Below are 18,640 nucleotides of genomic sequence, written 5' to 3' on the forward strand. Positions count from 1 at the left end.
TTTTAGAGTCCCATGTGTCATCCAAAATCATGTAAAAAAAAGGTCATATCATCCTCCCGTTACAAAAAATGAACTGAATTGGACGAAAGTCCTAATTTACATGACTATGAATAGATCGGGGGATTTGTTAACGGCCTGAAAAAATCGGGGGGCACGATAATGCATGTGTAATAGTTCGGGGGGCAAAAATCCTAAATAGCCATAAAATTAAAATTACCAATTTTATTTACGATTTTTCCACTCTATATGTACAATTTCGCCCCTTCATGTTTTTACACAAAAATTATGTATATTTGTAATGCAATGTATTTTTCATTTTTTTTTAACTTTTAGTGCATTTTTGTAGATTTCTCTTCAATATTTAACCAATTCAATCTGCAAAGTGCTGATTGGATTGGATTGGAAAAAATAAAATCCACACTTGTGTGGATTGAACGTAATTTATATGTTGAAAGTAACTATCCAGTATCCACTTTATATATATATATGTATAAGTGTTAAAAATATATTTGTAACATAATATTTATAAACTTTAATTATTTGATATTAAAAGCAATATTGATATAATATAAAAAATATTTTGAAATAAGTTTAAAAATATTCAAAATACCTCAAGTGAATACTTGAGTTTTTTAATTTGTAAACTTTATGTGGATTGTATCAAACTTAAATATAAACATTTTATTTTATTTTATTTTATTATTTGAGTTTTTAATATGTAAATTTTAAATAATTTGATGTGCAATTATTATTTTTGTTTTACAAAAAAGTCAACTTAGAAATTTTAGTGAGACATTATAAGAATACTTAATAAATAGTATAAGATATATATATATATATAAGTAACCGATTCAAAGTAATTAATCCAATTTGCACTACTGTGGATTGGATTGGATTGGTTTGGTTTTGAGCTATTATGCAGATTAGATTGGATCGAAAATATGAAATCTGCACTTAGTATGGATTGGATTGATTTTGACAAAAAAAAATGCGGATGGAATTAGATGAACACTTCTACTCATTAGCCCACAAATGTCAGGCCCAAATCGTGCACCATAGGTCGTAATCCAAATTCGACCATCTGATATACCTGGCCCGCATTTGGATTTCACAACTAGGTTAGAAGTTCTGATTAGTTGAGGGAACTGAGTCCTCAATTGACCCTAGAAAGTAGCGGTCTTTCCTCCAAAAAATGGGGAGGGATGGCTGCGTTTACAATAGGCTACGGTTGGAAGGGGATACCTAATCCTCAACCCAAGAAAGTAATAGTCTTTCCTTTGAAAGTGGGAGAAGACTGCTTCTTCAGGAGCCATGTTTGGAAATCAACTGGTCTCCCAAGATGGCCTATAAAAAAAACCTCTCCTAGTCTTGGGGAAGGGGAGGACTCTAGAGCTACCATTGCTAGAGTGAAATATCTACTTACTCTATGGACATTTTAACTCATATTCTTACCCTCCAGAGAACAAAGTTCGACATTTGGTAATCGATTATCCATTGAGACTGGGAGTACTCATTTGCTTTTCTTATTTTTCTTTTTACTTTACAATATTAGTTTATTGACTTGATCGTAAGAGTACTTTTAATCGATACCACCCAAGTGTCTCAAGGTTTTACATTTATCTTATCTCTTTGTTCTGCAAATTGTCGGTGCATACGAAAGTTCATTCCAATAATTGTAAATATTATTTTTTACATTTATACATTGAGCTGGTTAAATTAGATGTTTGAGTTGTTTATTTACTACTGCAAGTTTTTCATTAATCAATGTATTTAATTTAAAATGTGGAAAATCCAACTAAAATGTTTAGGAAAATATAATTGAGCACTCCCTCTTTACCCTCTAGTCACTGTTGTTCTAAGTTGCTGCAGAAATAAAAAAGGAACGAGATTACCGAATGATTGTCTGGGTTGAGTCGCGGACTAGGTCGCTCTCTTTAAGACGTTCGCGGCACTGCCCAGAATTCGTGCAAGCAGACTATCAGCCCCGTCGTCCCCAGGATAAAACAGCCCAGTCTTCACTGTGATCGGACCTCCACTGCACTATAGAGACCCGTCGTATACTACACCCTTAATAATACTACTGCTCGGATTTTTTAATCATAAAGAGAGTTTAATTTTTTTTCTGAAAAGAGATTATGCTTCTGAAAAGAGATCGCACCTTTTTAAAGAAAAATCGATTTTTAATTAACGGGAATAAAGACGTTTTTATTAAAACGTGGGAGAGGCATGGCAGTTATAACCCTGAAAAATCTGAAGGGATTAAGTCTTCAGTTTACCACTTATTAACCACGTTTTTATTAAATAAAAAATATTTAATAAATAATTTTTTTAGAAAAAATAATAAGGTGCACACCACACCAACCAACCAGCTCAGCTCGGTCGGACGGCGGCGGCGGCGCGCGTGTGTGGTGGTCAGGTGAGCATTTGTGTGACTCCTCCCTCTCCCACAAAAGTGGGTACCCCTTGGGGCACAACCCCAAGGCTGAAGTCCACACTCTATATACCCTTACAAGAGAGTATTCTAAATCAATGTGGGACTCTTCCTCTAGGGAGTCATAAAAGCACCTTTTCTATTTTTAATAATTCATACTATAATATATTATAGGTTCCAACAATCCCCCACTTGAATTATTTAAAAAAATATTTTTCATCGAGCAGTAACCTAAGAACAATAAGATTGAACATAAACAAAGGTATCTTTCGACTTGAACCTTTGCATAGTGAATGCAATTTAGAATATACTAGAGTGACACGTAGTCTTGAACTCTATCTCTAACATTGCACCACGCACAATCTTTCCAGGGTGTAGTCCAAAAGCCCGTGCTTTAATGGCCATGCACGTCTATCCCAGTATAGTGAACGCTCTAGAAATTTGCCCTAAATTTCATAGGAAGCGGCCCCACTTCCACATTCACGTAGGTGAGTCTATCAAGAGTACTCCTGTAGCTCGGTACTCCACTCCACATAGAGTATAGATCTCATTAAGAGTTTCGATTAACTCATCCTTATGTCGCTTCAGGAATTCATGCTTCAAGTTAACTTTAAGTAATAGCATGATCTGTCTCATATCACATCATAACTTGTTATTACCCATTGAACCTATTTCTTGGGATCTCCAGTCTATAGGTCGGGTTACCATCATGTGTGATTCCTCATTCTAAGGGCAATAGTCCCATTCCTTTTGATGTTTTAAGGACTTTCTCTCTAGCTAATCCTTTCGTCAAAGGATCAGCTAAATTTTCATCAGTGCGTATATGATCCACTCTCACAGCTCCAGTAGAGAGGAACTCTCTAACAGTACTGTGCTTACGTCGTATTTGACGTCTTTTACCGTTGTAATAACGGTTCTGAATTTTTGCAATAGCCGCGGTACTATCACAATGGATCAACACAGCTGGTATCGGTTTTTCCCATAAAGGAATCTCAGCTAGCAGGCCTCTCAACCATCCTGCTTCTTCACTAGCAGTAGCTAGTGCTATCATTTCTGACTCCATTGTAGATTGAGCCAGAATAGTCTGTTTCTTAGACTTCCATGAAACAGCTCCACCAGCTATGCTAAAAATATAGCCGCTGGTTGCCTTGGAGTCATCTGACAGGGTGTTCCAGTCAGCATCGCTATATCCTTCAAGGACAGCGGGAAACTTTTGATAATGCAATCCAAGGTTCATAGTTCTCTTAAGGTACCTCATGACCCTTTCTATAGCATGCAAATGCTCAACACTAGGTCTACTAGTAAACCTGCACAATAGTCCCACAACATAGGCAATGTCGGGTCTAGTACAATCAGTGGCATACCTAAGACTGCCAATGATGCTCGCATACTCTGTTTGTCTTACACCATCACCAGTGTTCTTAAATAGCTTTACACTGGGATCATAGGGTGTACACGCAGGTTTACAGTTAAAGTAATTGTATTTCTTTAAAATCTTCTCAATGTAATGAGATTGATCCAAAGAAATTCCCTTTTCAGACCTAGTGATCTTTATACCAAGGATCACATTCGCTTCTCCTAGATCTTTCATGTCAAAGTTTTCACATAGCACAAATTTTACATCATTTATGACATGTAAGTTTGAACCAAAAATAAGCAAGTCATCTACATATAAACATATGATGGTGCAAATGTCATTCTCAGATTTATAATAAATGCATTTGTTACTTTCATTCACTTTAAAACCATGTGAGATAACTAGATTGTCAAACTTTTCATGCCATTGCTTAGGTGCCTGTTTTAAACCATACAAAGATTTATCTAATTTGCACACTTTATGTTCTTGACCATGGATCACAAATCCCTCAGGTTGGTCCATGTAAATCTCTTCTTCTAATTCACCATTTAAAAAAGCAGTTTTAACATCCATTTGGTGCACAACAAGATCATGTAAAGAAGCTAAAGCAATAAGCACACGAATAGATGTTATCCTTGTGATAGGTGAGTATGTGTCAAAGAAATCTACATTTTCTCTCTGTCTAAAACCTTTGGCAACAAGACGTGCCTTGTACTTATCAACAGTACCATCAGGTTTCAATTTCTTTTTCAGAATCCATTTGCAACCTATTGTCTTACATCCTGGAGGTAAATCAACTAAATGCCAGGTTTTGTTAGACTCAAGGGAGTCTATTTCATCATTAATGACTTCTTGCCACAGGTCAGCATCTAATGAGGTCATAGCTTCTTGGAGGTTTGAAGGATCCTCCTCTAAAGTATATGCACAAAAATCAGAACCAAAGTCTTTAGAGACTCTAGCTCTTTTACTTCTTCTAGGTTCAGTTTCATTCCCCTCATGATGCTCAATGTCCCTAATCACAGGCATGTTACTAGATGATGCACCCCCACTATTTCTCAATTTAAATGGAAATCTATGTTCATAAAAATCAGCGTCATTTGATTCCAAAATAACATGGTCTTTCAAATCAAAAAATCGATATGCTTTACTATTAACAGCATAACCAATAAACACACATTCATATGCTCTACTAGCCAATTTTATCCTCTTAGGATCAGGAACTCTAACATATGCTAAACAACCCCAAGTTTTAAAATAAGAGATGTTTGGTTGTTTATTTTTCAAGATCTCATAAGGAGAAATTTTGCTTTTTGATTTTGGAACTCTATTAAGCACATAGCAAACAGTCAATAATATTTCTCCCCACCAATAAGATGCAGCACCAGAATTAAGCAAAATAGCAACAATTGATTCAGTAAATGTTCTATTCTTCCTTTCGGCTTTGCCATTCATTTCAGGTGAGTATGGTGCAGTTCTTTCATGTATAATTCCATGTGAGTTATAAAAATCAACAAACATGCTCGAATCATATTCAGTGCCTCTATCACTACGAAATCTCTTTATCTTTCTATTAAATTGATTTTCAATTTCAGTGACAAAATATTTAAACATATCAAGAGCATCACTTTTATTTTTCATCAAGTACACATAAGTAAAATCTGAACAGTCATCTATAAAAGTGATAAAATAACGTTTTCCATTTCTGGTCAACGTCCCATCAAGTTCACATATATCGGAATGAATTAAATCTAGAGGCTCAGTTTCTCTAGTCACAGATTTATGGGGTGTTTTTGTGATCTTAGCTTGGCTACAATAGTCACATTTTTCAAAATCATTTAAAGATAATTTAGGAATTAAGCCTAAACTACTCATATTCTTGATTATGCGCTTGTTAACGTGACAGAGTCTAGCATGCCAAGTATTAAAACTACACAGCATATAAGCAGAAGCATTCACTTTATTGACATCAACATTCAATTTAAACATTCCCTCAGTTGCATACCCTTTCCCTACAAATATCCTATTCTTAGTTAAAGTAAACAAATCAGCCCCTATAGTCTGTGTAAACCCCGCCTTGTTGAGAAGGTAGCCCGAGACCAGATTCTTTCTCATCTCTGGAGTGTGCATGACTTCCTTAAGAATCACAGTTCTTCCAGAGGTAAACTTTAATTCCACATCACCAATACCAGCAACAATCGTAGTGTGCGAATCTCCCAGCAACACTTTCTTATCCTCAGTAGCAGCAGTATATGTCTTAAACATATTCCGATCATAGCATGGCGAGAAGCGCCAGTGTCTACCCACCACCCTTCTGATCCACCAACAAGGTTGATCTCAGATATCATAGCCGTGAAAGGCTCTTCAGTTGTCAGGTTAGCCTGCGGAGCAGAGCTTGGCCTGTTCCTGCACTTGCGTGCAATATGACCTGGTCTGTTGCAAACAAAGCACAGAAATGGAGCAGGTTCATTCTTATTATTAGGGGGGTTTTGCTGCTGTCTGTTTTGGTTCCTTTGATGGTTCCAATTCTGAGTATTGTTCCGAGGTTGATTGTTGTGGTTTGAGTTTTGCTTGCGATTCTGATTTTTGAAATTTTTCCCATTGGGTTTCAGAACCGCAGTGGACCTTTTGTTAGTGTTGTTGTTGCTGGATACAAAAGCACTTCTTCTTTCTGGTCCTGTTTACGAGCTTCCTCCTCAATACGAAGGCGAGTGATCAGACTTTCTAGTGAAAATTCTTTAGTTTTGTGCCTGAGAAAATTTTTAAAATCTTTCCACGCAGGGGGCAGTTTGTCAATAATCACAGCAACTTGAAATTGTTCATCTAAAGACATACCTTCAGAAATTATTTCATGAGCGATTTTCTGAAGTTCATGAGATTGGGCTTCCACTGACTTGTCATCGGTCATCTGAAATTTGAGGTAGCGACTGACAGCGTACTTCTTGGTTCCAGCCTCCTCAATGTCATACTTCTTTTGCAGTGCGTCGCAGATTTCCTTGGCATTTTGGTCAGAATTATAATAGTCATACAAGTCATCAGATAAACCATTGAGAATGAAATTTTTGCATAAAAAATCATTTTCGACCCAAGCATCTAAAGCCTTAGTTTGTTTCTCTTTTTCATCGTTGTCTTCCTTTTCAGATACAGTAGGCTTATCAGTAGTGAGAGCGGTGTTAACCTTTTTGATTGTGAGGAAAAATAACATCTTCTGTTTCCATCTTTTAAAGTGGTTACCCTCAAAACGAAATGGTTTGTTTATGTCTACAACACCAGAGTTATCATCGGTAGTCATGGCAGAAACTAAACGTCTTAAAATTGTTGTTCTAAGTTGCTGCAGAAATAAAAAAGGAACGAGATTACCGAATGATTGTCTGGGTTGAGTCGCGGACTAGGTCGCTCTCTTTAAGACGTTCGCGGCACTGCCCAGAATTCGTGCAAGCAGACTATCAACCCCGTCGAACCCCGTCGTCCCCAGGATAAAACAGCCCAGTCTTCACTGTGATCGGACCTCCACTGCACTGTAGAGACCCGTCGTATACTACACCCTTAATAATACTATTGCTCGGATTTTTTAATCGTAAAGAGAGTTTAATTTTTTTCTGAAAAGAGATTATGCTTCTAGCCAGCTCAGCTCGGTCGGACGGCGGCGGCGGCGCGCGCGCGTGTGTGGTGGTCAGGTGAGCATTTGTGTGACTCCTCCCTCTCCCACAAAAGTGGGTACCCCTTGGGGCACAACCCCAAGGCTGAAGTCCACACTCTATATACCCTTACAAGAGAGTATTCTAAATCAATGTGGGACTCTTCCTCTAGGAAGTCATAAAATCACATTTTCTATTTTTAATAATTCATACTATAATATATTATAGGTTCCAACAGTCACTATTCAACATCTCTTGTTTTGGCGAGGACATGCACGTAGTTATTTATTTGATAGCGCGAAAGCTTAATTCCTTGAAGACCTGATGGCTCTCCATCTTCTTGATGTTGATGTTGTCTGTTGTTCTTTTTGTTTTTTAGGTTCTCCTAGATTTTGTAAATGATATATAGGGCGAGGCCTCTTTCTATTTTTTTTTAATACATTTGGGGTGCTCGTGGGGTACTCTTTTTACCGTGGATATAATGTGCTTTATAATATATTATTTGCTTGTGAGGCACCTCTAAATGTTAAATGGGTAGGGTATAGACCAAATTCTTGGCTCTAATGATGTTTTGTATATTTTTTACTATATTTTTTTTGGTGCACCAATTTTTAAAAAAATATTTTTAATTTATTTGGCATTTTAAACATTGTTTTTCTTTTCTTTTAACTTAGTACTATAATCATGTAATATACCTCCTTTCAACTATAATTTTAATATAGAGACTGTTTGGTATGAGGAGTTCACAGTTTTCATATTACTGGGAAGGTTGAAGAAGGTAATCTGATAATTTGGAAACTTACCTCAATGTGTTTGGTTGTGCACTGTAATCTTATCTATGATTCCTGGAAATATCACTTTCTGTGTTTGGTTGTGCATAGGAATCTATTAAGTTTTAGTATTTTCATAAAATTAATATAATAATATATTTTATCAAAATAATTTATAAACAATTTTACTATATTTTTTAACAGAATTAAAAAAATACATCTATTGAATACTAGAATCAAGTATAATTTTTAAAATTACAAAAAATACCATTATTTTATTTTTAATAATATTTCATTTGTTATTTTAAACTAAAGTAATAATATAAATATTTTACAAAACAATTTATTTAAATAAACAAATATCATTTATCATTTTATAGTTTGATATATGTATATTTGTTTTTACATTATAAGCTTCAAAAATAAAATAAGTCATTAACTAAAAAATTATTGGTTTAAGATTTTTTTAAAAAAAATAACAATAATAATTTTGAAGTGTTTCACATTCTTAGGTATCTGAAAACTACATGTCATGAATTTCACTTTAACCTAGAGTCAGGACAAGTTAAAACCCCTGGAGTACAGATTCCAGGTTATAAAAACTCAAACTCAATATTAAACATGGTAAAATGTTCAGATTCTCATTCCCGTGTCCAGATTCCTACGTACCAAACAACCCCATAGTAATATGCATAGTCTAGCCGTAGTAAAGGTCTCTCCACAAAGAGAATGTGTCAAGTTCAAATCCTTAGTGCCTCAATATAGTTTATAATTGAACGAATCTTTGTGTCAGGAATATAAACAAGGTGAAGCGAGATTGAAGATGACTCCCCCACCCTTGCTCCAAAAATCTCCCTTCATCCTTGCCTCGTCCCAGATTAAATGGGGTTGGGGTTCTAATGAATATCCATTTAATAAAAATTTAACATTTTTGTTCAAAATTTGTAAAATGATAAGAAATATATTTGTATAGATAATACTATATTTAATAATTTATTAAAAAATTAAAATATAAATAGGACAAGTTCAGGATGGGGTCCTTTGTTATGAATCCCCCATGCCCGCCTCATTGTGAACATGTCCATGCGGGTTAAAATGACAACCCTATTCCATGTCCGTGTGGATTCTTCGTCCCTTTAAGATGGCTTATTTGTTGTCGTTTCAATTTTATTGCTAAATATAGTAAATTTATTGAGATAATTATCTTTCTTAAATTTCATTCAAGATTTACGTGAGTTAAATAAAAAGAGTAACACCATACTCAATTCTTCTCTCTAGATTATAAGAGATTTTGTTTTTTAGACCGTCTTTGTTATGTGTGTATATATATTTTTTTAGGGTAGGTAACCATTTGGTATTCTGTATTTTTGTAAAATATTATTTTGGTACCCTCTGTTTTTAATAATGCTTATATAGTACCCTGTATTTTAAAATCGTATATATTTGGTACTCTAAACTCAAATTTAATTAATAAAATTTTATCAATTTAATCAAACTCTGTCAATTATGTAAGTTCCAAATTTAAATTTAATTATTTAATTACATATAATTGATGACAGTTTAATCATATTGACAAAATTTTATCTCTCAAATCTGAGTCTAGGGTATCAAATATGTATAATTCTAAAATACAGAGTACCATATAAGCATTATTAAAAATAGATAGTACCAAAATGATATTTTGTAAAAATATAGAATAACAAGTAAATAAATCCCTATTTTTAAATAAAAGTCGGTATTTTTACTCAACCTCAAATCTATGAGATTTTCCATTTAATTTCCTATTATTTGTAGATATTGCTGAAAAGAAAAACCTAACATAGAAACTGTAAGCCCAATCCAAATCTAAACCCGAAAAGTAGAAAAAGGATCATATTCATCGTTTTCTTATAGTTTCTCCCATTGGCTTCTGGTTTTCCTTCTCCGTCTCCACCACCACTTATCGTCGCCGACGTATCAACACCGCTGCCCCCGACCACCGCCACTATTAACAAGATCAAGGTTTTCTTCTTCTCATTTTCTTTTCTTCTCAGATAATAGTTTAATTTGTATGCATTTGTTATGATATGTTACATTGTTTAATTTATTGAATTTGAGTTTTGATTTGGGCAAGTGCTAGGGTTTCGATGCATGATTAGGGGCAAAACTCTGTTTTGAATTGATGACACTGACTCGTTTCGTTTGTTTAAACTTTTCGTGCACTTGAAGCTGAGTCAAGTAATGATATTCGTAAATTTTCATATTAACTTGTCTTGCTTGTAAACCTGAAATTAAAGACTATTTGACTATATTGTATGTTAATTCATTGGTTTTACTTGTTATATAAGAACTTGTTGAATTGCCCAAAACTTTGGAGTACTTTATTCTCTAACAGACACAAGTTTTATTACTCTAAACTTAGTGTAAAGCAATTATTTCTCAAATTCTGATGAAAAATCGAGACTTTCCAGACTTTGGTTCTCATTTTCCCTACATCGATTTTGGATTTCGGATTCATAGGAGCTGGAAAGTTAGTGAAGGAGGACTTCTGGGTTACGCGTTTAAATGGCGTCATCGTCACTGATAACCCCAGAAGATGTGTTGGAAATGCTGATGAATGATGGCACCATTGATTCCCTCAGATTGAAGATCATCAACCAGCTCAAAGCCAATGTAACTCTTCTTATTCTTCACTATTAATAATTTATATATTTTTTTTAATTAGATAATTATATTGCCCTGAAATTATATGGAAATTTTCTGCTTTTTTAGCTCAACGACTTTGTTGCGGTGAAATTTTTCTCATGAGGCCAATAGAACATGTTAAATCTGAATCGGGATTTTGGTTAAATCTTTTGGTATGAGATTTAAGTATGGTATTGTTATTCTTAGTCCATATCGCTCTTAATAGTTGAAACTTGCTGAGCCTGAATGCAAGACTTTTGTTAAGCTTTTCTGTGATGTGGGGTTTCAAATTCTGTGGAAAGTTTTTGAGGGTATGATGTGTAGTTTTGGAAGTCCTGGAAATTTTAGGAATTTTGTGAATTAATATTTATGCATGTACTTTTCCTTTACAGGAAGAACTTAAGAATACTACTATTAAAATGGCAGAACAGAGTAAGGTTCTTAATACTCCTGGTGCAGAAAAACAGACCAAAAGGGAGCTTTTTGATGCCCTCAGACAGGAACTTGAGTGAGTTTCTATGTTTCTTAATGTTTCGTTTAGTCTTTTCTAAGCTATCTTGCATTTGTGTGAGTTGTTTAGGCAATCAAGTTATGACATATTTGTTGGTGTAGGACTCCTGTACTTGAGAAGGCCTCTAAGTCGGTCTGGGATCTTATTTTAGACAATAATGGACTGGGAAAGGAAATCAGTGAAACAGTTGAAAGGGTATTTTGTCGATTGAGTGGCCAGGAGCCTCCATTATTTCCTACTTCAGATGCTGAAACTCAAACCGGTAAAGATATTGCAAATGAGAAAGCGAAAGAGAGGAATGATGAGAGTGAAAAGGAGAAATCAAATTCAGCCTCAAAGAAAAGGAGTTATAATGAAATAAGTACAGCAGAAGAAAATGATTTAACAAGCAAGCATGATGATTCTTCTTCTTTAGCAGAAGAAGCTAGTAAATCTCCACTAAAAAGTTCCAAGACATGAACTCTTAAACATTTGAGCTTTTTTGGCAACATTACATGTGTATGAATAGGTTTGACATTTTTATTTTTTCCTCATACAGTATGAATTTAATCCAGTTCAATAATTTTATCAAGAGTTCTCGTTGGTTGAACTTTCTGAATTTGTGCCCTTAATTTTGCAGTACTTCATCTTCATGCCTTGTTTATTTATTTGAATAGATATTAAGCTCTACAAGATTTGTTTCATTACCTTTTTCTTATTTAAACATTATTACTTTTTAATATCCCATTCAAAAATAATTATGATTTATTTTCTTTATTATATTATTTGATTTTATTGATATCTTTTGTTAATTTATTTCATTTGTTTATGTATTTGTCGGTTAAAATCTTTTATTAATTAAGAATATTAAAATACATTACCTTTTTTAAAACCATTAACTCCTCCATTTCTCGTATCTTGTTATACACATTGTTAGGATTAGAATAGTTTTGGTATGTTTTTAAGACGTGTTTTAAGATGCAATTTTAGTCTTTTATTTAGTTTTGTGTGATATTATGTTGGTGTTTATTGTGTTTTCAGGATTAAGTGTGGTTATTAAAGAAATAACTTGAAATTGGAGGAAAAACATTTAATTCTTGAAGAAATGGTGTTAAACGGGCTAAGGAATGGAAATTGGGCGAAACCGGTGAAAATTTGGAATTAGAGCCGCAGCCCTCAGAGTAACAGAGAAGAAAGAAAAATTCAGCCAGAATTAGTGCTGCGGCTCTACCAGATAGAGCTGCGGTGCTACATACTCCAGAGACAAAATCTGGAACGTGAAGCAACCCAGAGCCATAGCGCCAGTCCGTACAGAAGCAAAATTTAAGGTATTTTTCAAGGGCAATTTTGTCCTTTCGCACATAATTAATTAGGGATTTAATTCTTGAAGAAATTGTGTTAAACGGGCTAAGGAATGGAAATTGAGCGAAACCGGGGGTCAAATTGATGATTTGGTGAAAATTTGGAACTAGAGTTGTAGCCCTCAGAGTAACAGTGAACAAAAAAAAATTCAGCCAGAATTAGTGCTGTGGCTCTACCAGATAGAGCTGCAGTGCTACATACTCCAGAGACGAAATCTGGAACGTGAAGCAACCCAGAGCCATAGCGCCAGTCCGTACGGAAGCAGAATTTAAGGTATTTTTCAAGGGCAATTTTGTTCTTTCGCACATAATTAATTAGGGACTATAAAAGCTTTCTTAATGACGTTTTTTAGAGAAGATGAACCCTAGGAGACGGAGAGAGGCACATTGTGGAGGATTGCTGGTGGAATCAAAGAACTTGTCATAGTTTTTCTTCTTTTCTACTTTTAATTTTTGTAATTTGGATGCTTTTCAATTCTTCTATGGTTATTATGAATTTTGTCATGAACTAAACTCTTTTTCTAGGGTGTTAATGGATTCTCCTAAAATTTTATTTTGAATTAATGCAAGTTTTATGGTTTCTATTCTATCTTGTGATCTATTTAAATTTATGCTTAATGCTTGTGATTGACTAACCATCTATTACATGATTTATATGATTTTGATTCGAAATCAGAGAAGTGAGAATTGATTATGTTGTAATTGAATAGATATAGATTTCATTATAGGACGTGAGTACCTATTTGGTCTATGTAACTTTAGGGTTGTCTTACTTAATGCGTGTCTTATGTTCATTTATCACAGAGATGTAGAAAATTTACATAAGGTTGAGACTTTTATATCCCAGTACGAATATAAGTTATTTTTGTTGATCTACTATCACTAGAGAGAATTGAATAGTATAATTTGTATTACTAAAGTATAAAGTGGAGGGTAGATGAAGCTAATTGCCCTAGTTCATTTAATTATTGAATAGTTTTATCTTTTATTCTTGCAATTACGTTCTTATTTCAATGGTTTTACTTAATTCTTATAATCAAATTATCATTAACCAAATAGAATATTATAATTAATGATTTGTACTTGGTAACAATTATTGTGGGTTTGACCTTTCTTACATTGTATTACTTGTTAAACGAATGCATATACTTGCGTGTAGAAAATCTGTAACAAATTTTTGGCGCTGTTGCCGGAAACTGTTTTTACTAATATCAAGAAATTAATTCTTTTTCTAATTTGGTTGTTTTTCTTTTATACCCTTCTCATTCTGGTTTTTCGCAATTTGTGATTTCAGGTATTCACATAGTTTATGTGACGACAGGGGTTGGAATCAAGGCTATCTGTTGATCTTGAAATTGAGAAAACATGTAGAAGAAATCGAAATAGAGAATGTTAGAAAGAATGGTGCAGAACAGAGGTAACGATAGGGTTTACAACATTGCCCATGACAACGTTGAGAATATTAATGTTGGGATAGCAGCGCAGGCGTTGCTGAACAAGTTACACCAGTTCAGCAACCAACACAAAAAAGTTTGAGGGACTATGTGCTACCTACTGTCACGGTGGCACAGTCATGCATTAGATCTCCAGCGGTTGAGGCTAATAATTTTGAAATTAAGCCTACTATTATGCAATTGGTACAATCATCAGTTCAGTTTGGGAGATCACCAACGGAAGATCCGGACTTACATTTGGCTAATTTCCTAGAGCTCTGCGCCACATTTAAGGTGAATGGAGTGACAAATGATGTAGTGAGGATGAGACTGTGTTAGACAAAATTTTCAAATTTAATATATTAAAATTAATGTCAAACACAATTTCACCTATGTCAATTTTATAGCATAAGAGTTTATTAATTTGAGTTTGACCCATCCAAGATTATAAGAATAACTTCTTAATTACTACTATTTTTATTTAAAGAAAAACATTTTGATTCAAATTATGATGATATTAAGTACTTGTGTAATTTTGGGAAAATTTTGAGGAATTTGGAATTGCGACTACACTCAGTAAATTTGACTGTCTGAGTTGCGTACATACCTTCTTTACGAAGTATCAAGTCACTTGTAGTTCTAGACATTTGTGATATTTTAGAATTTTTTGAGGTTGGCAACGTCACTTTGAAATCTGAGTATTCTTATTTTGGAGATGCTTTGAGGCGAATGACCTCTTTAAAATACCATTTTATATGGTTTTGAAGTTACTTTAGTGCACTTTTGAATTTTGAGGTAAAAGACATCTTTTGGGATTTTTGTTGAGGTAAAAGACCTCTTTGAGATACCATTTAAAATAGATTTTATTATTTCAGATGCTTTAATAAGCTTCATTTGGGATTTGAAAATTTTATACCAATTACATGGTTTTAGAATTTTATCATTTTTTATGATAATTTTATGTCTTGAAATCTCTTTATATACATATATATTTTCAAGAATTTGTTTTATATATAAAGAGATTATTTGATTAATATTTTAATTGATTATTCCAAAAAATTTGAAGAATAAATCTAAAATTTTATATTGGTTAATATCACTATTTTAAAATTCAAATTTTACTTTAAAATTTTGAGATAAAATCTGACTGTATTTATGTTTGAGGATTTATCATATAATATAATTATCTTAAAATTCAAATTTAAATTTGATTTCAAATTTGAGATATTTTGTTTTTTAATATATTATTTGATTATTAGTTATATCTCTGAGTCTATTCAATAGTTTTATAAAAATAAAGTGAGAGTCATATAATAAGTTATCATTTTTTGACCGAACATACACATAAATTTGTTATACTCAATATAAGCTCCTTTGAAATATATATTTTTATATATGAACAATACACCTCATTTTTTTTATTTTTTGAGGTAGTCTGATTTTATATGTATATACATATATAACTATTCTTCTCAGGTTAATTAAATATATATATATATATCTATATATATGTTTATTGAGTGTGGCTTACAGATTCGACTAGGAGCAAAACTTAAAACATTATTATTATTTTTTGTTTAAAACTGATATTTCTTTACTTTTGATTTATTAGTTTGACTTGTGACTTTTGGATTTGGTTTCCATTTTTTTTTTATTTAAACATTTGCATAAATGTATATTAAATGAAGATGTTATAGGTTCAAAGTCACGTTTGACTTTTCAAAAGACCAAAAGAAACATTGATTTCACTGACATTTTATATATGTATAGCATGTGGATCTTTCATAGTATTTTCTCACATTGTCTTTTGCTGAATGTATAAAATGGTTTTATCCTTGAGTTCAATTTTGGGTTTGTTTACTACGGTAAATATCCACGTAATGGGATTGAGAAAAATAATGGATCCCTCGTATGATGCTTTTTCTTTATATTTGGAATATTACAAAATGTCTTTTGATTGAACCTTCACCCAAAATAGATATTGACTATAACATTCAGAAGTGTTTATACTTTGACGAATTTGTCCATTTTTTCAGCAGATTTTATGAAGTGAATTTAGCATTCATTCCTTTTGATTTAATGCAGTTACAATGAGTTTGCAATTTTTTTGCTATCTTAATTCGATTTGGACAATACATTGGTCTATGAATTTTATGATTTATTATGTTCTCCACGGCTATATCTTACTTTTGGAGACCTTTTGTTGGCTTATAAAGTCTAGGTCAAAGTGGATCATGAACAACATGAAAGTCAATTTTAATTTTAAGAGAGAATTGGACAGCATAACAACATAGAGAAATCAATATTTCTCCTTTCCTCTTTGGCTATATCTCACTTTTGCAGACCTTTTGTAGGCCTATATAGCCTAGGTCTAAGTGGACCAAAGACAAAAGAAGAAAATCAGTGAAGAAGAAAAGATCTTTGGAATACCAAAAAGAAAATAGGGGCAAACCCTAGTACTTACTTTGTAGAATTCTTGAAGATGAAAATCTTAACTCTTTGTATATTTTTTTTAGTTTCTCTCTTGTATTTTTTTTTATTGTAATCACTCTTAGAATTTTGACAGAGTTTTCTCTTCCCTTCTCTTTCTCCTCCTCTTGTGTCTGATTTATTTCCCTTTTTATAGACTTTATTTTACGTCAAGTGGAAAAGATAGTGGAGTATGTGAAGAGTGGTGAGAGATGGAACGTGGGAAGATGGAGAGAAAAGTGGAGATATTCATCTCCACTAATTTTACTGATACCACTTTTTATAATAATATATATTATTATATTTTTATTTTATATTTCTTTTTCGTTCAACAGACTATTCCCGTTTTCACTAAGGGACCGATCAAAGAGTTGACTTATTTCCTTGGAAGTCAATTCTATCACAACATGGGAGGAGCTCACTCAAAAAAATTTGGCCAAATTTTTCCCACCATCGCTGTCTGCAAGGTATAGAGGTGAAAAAAACAATTTCAACCAAAGAGATGGCGAGTCACTTTATTATGCATGGGAGAGGTTCAAGGAGCTACTGAGAAAATGTCCCCATCATGGAATTGAAAAATGGATGTTAGTCCATATTTTTTACAATGGTTTGTGTGGTACTACTCACACAATCATTGATGTAGCGTCTGGAGGAGCATTCATGAGTAAGAGCGCTAATGAGGCTTATGATCTGTTGGAAGAAATTGCTATGAATAACTATCAGTGGCCATCAGAAAGAGAAACTGCTAAGAAGGTGGCTGGAGTGCATGAATTGGATGCCATCTCCATGTTGTCAGCTCAAGTGGCAATATTGACAAAACAGTTACATCAGAATAATATTCAAGCTCCAGTTATGCAAATGCAAGTCATGTGTGAGTTATGTGGAGGACCTCATTTATTTGAACAATGCACCACGACTGATTTTAACAACATGTCTATGGAGCAAGTGCAAGCAATAGGGAACTTCCTAAGGCCTTCCAACAACCCATATTCAATGAGTTACAATCCAGGGTGGTGGAATCACCCAAAATTTTCCTGGACAAGTGGTCAGGGTAGTCAGCAACAGTTTTAGCAGAATCAACCTCAGTATCCACGACCTCCACATGGGTTTTATCAATCACAAAATAGACCACAACAACAGCAAATACCTATGAAGCAACCTGAAGCACATCCTGATGTACTGAACCAATTCATGACTGAGACAAGGGCATCTATTCAAAATTTGGAGACTCAAATTGGTCAGTTGGCTAACCTAATGACAACCCGTGCTCAAGGGAACTTACCAAGCACTACAGAAGTAAATCTAAAAGAACAATGCAATGTGATATCTTTGAGGGGTGGTAATGAGTTAGAAGAGCCCAGTAAAAAGCCTATTCAATTAATGAAAGTGGTCGATGAGAAAAAGGGTTAACAATCAGTCATGAATTGGAAGAAGAGGTTAATGAGAACCTTAAGAAAAAGCAGCCAGAAATAAGCATAGATCACCATATAAAGATCTCATATCCTCAGAGGCTTCAAAAGATTAAGCTTGACAAGCAGTTTTCTAAATTTTTGGATATCTTTCGAAAGCTACACATCAACATTCCTTTTGCCAAAGCACTTGAAAAAATGCTGAGTTTTATGAAGTTTATGAAAGAAATTTTGACGAAGAAAAGGAAACTAGAGGATTATGAGACAGTGGCACTTACTGAGGAGTGTAGTGCGATACTTCAAAAGAAGCTACCTCCCAAGCTTAAAGATTCGGGTAGTTTCAACATTCCATGCTCTATAGGGGGTTCAATGGTGAGAAATGATTTATGTGATTTAGGGGCTAGTATAAATCTAATGCTTTAATATATTTTTTGAAAGTTAAAATTGGGATAAGATCGACCTACTACCGTGTCTTTGCAAATGGCCGATCGATCACTGGCTCATCTAAGGGGGATCATAGAAGATGTGTTAGTAAAGGTCGATAAATTCATCTTTCATGCAGATTTTATTATTCTTGATATGGAGGAAGATGAAAATATTCCTATTATTCTTGGAAGACCA

The 18,640-nt window shown here is 33.7% G+C and overlaps 1 protein-coding gene and 1 non-coding gene across 6 annotated transcripts; one reads left to right on the forward strand and one right to left on the reverse strand.

The window, feature by feature from the left end:
* The first annotated feature begins 9,967 nt into the window (after nt 1–9,967).
* On the forward strand, nt 9,968–14,551 carry LOC133830115 (uncharacterized). Of its 5 annotated transcripts, none has more exons than XR_009891915.1 (6): nt 9,968–10,194; nt 10,644–10,845; nt 11,250–11,365; nt 11,470–11,876; nt 12,389–12,982; nt 14,003–14,551. XR_009891915.1 is itself a non-coding variant. In XM_062260033.1 (5 exons), the coding sequence occupies exons 2-4, from the start codon at nt 10,738–10,740 to the stop codon at nt 11,825–11,827; spliced, it is 582 nt and encodes a 193-aa protein (XP_062116017.1). In that variant the 5' UTR covers nt 9,968–10,194; nt 10,644–10,737; the 3' UTR covers nt 11,828–11,876; nt 12,389–13,297. The 5 variants fall into 5 exon arrangements, 3 of the variants coding, with proteins under 3 accessions (XP_062116017.1, XP_062116015.1, XP_062116014.1); XR_009891916.1 differs by lacking the exon at nt 14,003–14,551 and adding an exon at nt 13,062–13,297; XM_062260033.1 differs by lacking the exon at nt 14,003–14,551 and having other exon boundaries at nt 12,389–13,297.
* A 2,524-nt stretch (nt 14,552–17,075) lies between these two features.
* LOC133833261 (small nucleolar RNA R71) lies at nt 17,076–17,182 on the reverse strand. The gene has a single exon (XR_009892653.1). It is a non-coding gene; the product is annotated as a small nucleolar RNA R71 (small nucleolar RNA).
* Nucleotides 17,183–18,640: the final 1,458 nt, after the last annotated feature.

The sequence above is a fragment of the Humulus lupulus genome, chromosome 4 (assembly GCF_963169125.1).
Source record: "Humulus lupulus chromosome 4, drHumLupu1.1, whole genome shotgun sequence".
Taxonomy (NCBI): domain Eukaryota; kingdom Viridiplantae; phylum Streptophyta; class Magnoliopsida; order Rosales; family Cannabaceae; genus Humulus; species Humulus lupulus.

Bases quoted from the DNA above. Each gene is read 5' to 3' on its own strand.
- LOC133830115 (XM_062260033.1), top strand. From the start codon at position 10,738: ATGGCGTCATCGTCACTGATAACCCCAGAAGATGTGTTGGAAATGCTG. The intron at 10,846-11,249 runs GTAACTCTTCTT...TTTCCTTTACAG, and splicing joins TCAACCAGCTCAAAGCCAAT to GAAGAACTTAAGAATACTAC. The intron at 11,366-11,469 runs GTGAGTTTCTAT...TTGTTGGTGTAG, and splicing joins GCCCTCAGACAGGAACTTGA to GACTCCTGTACTTGAGAAGG.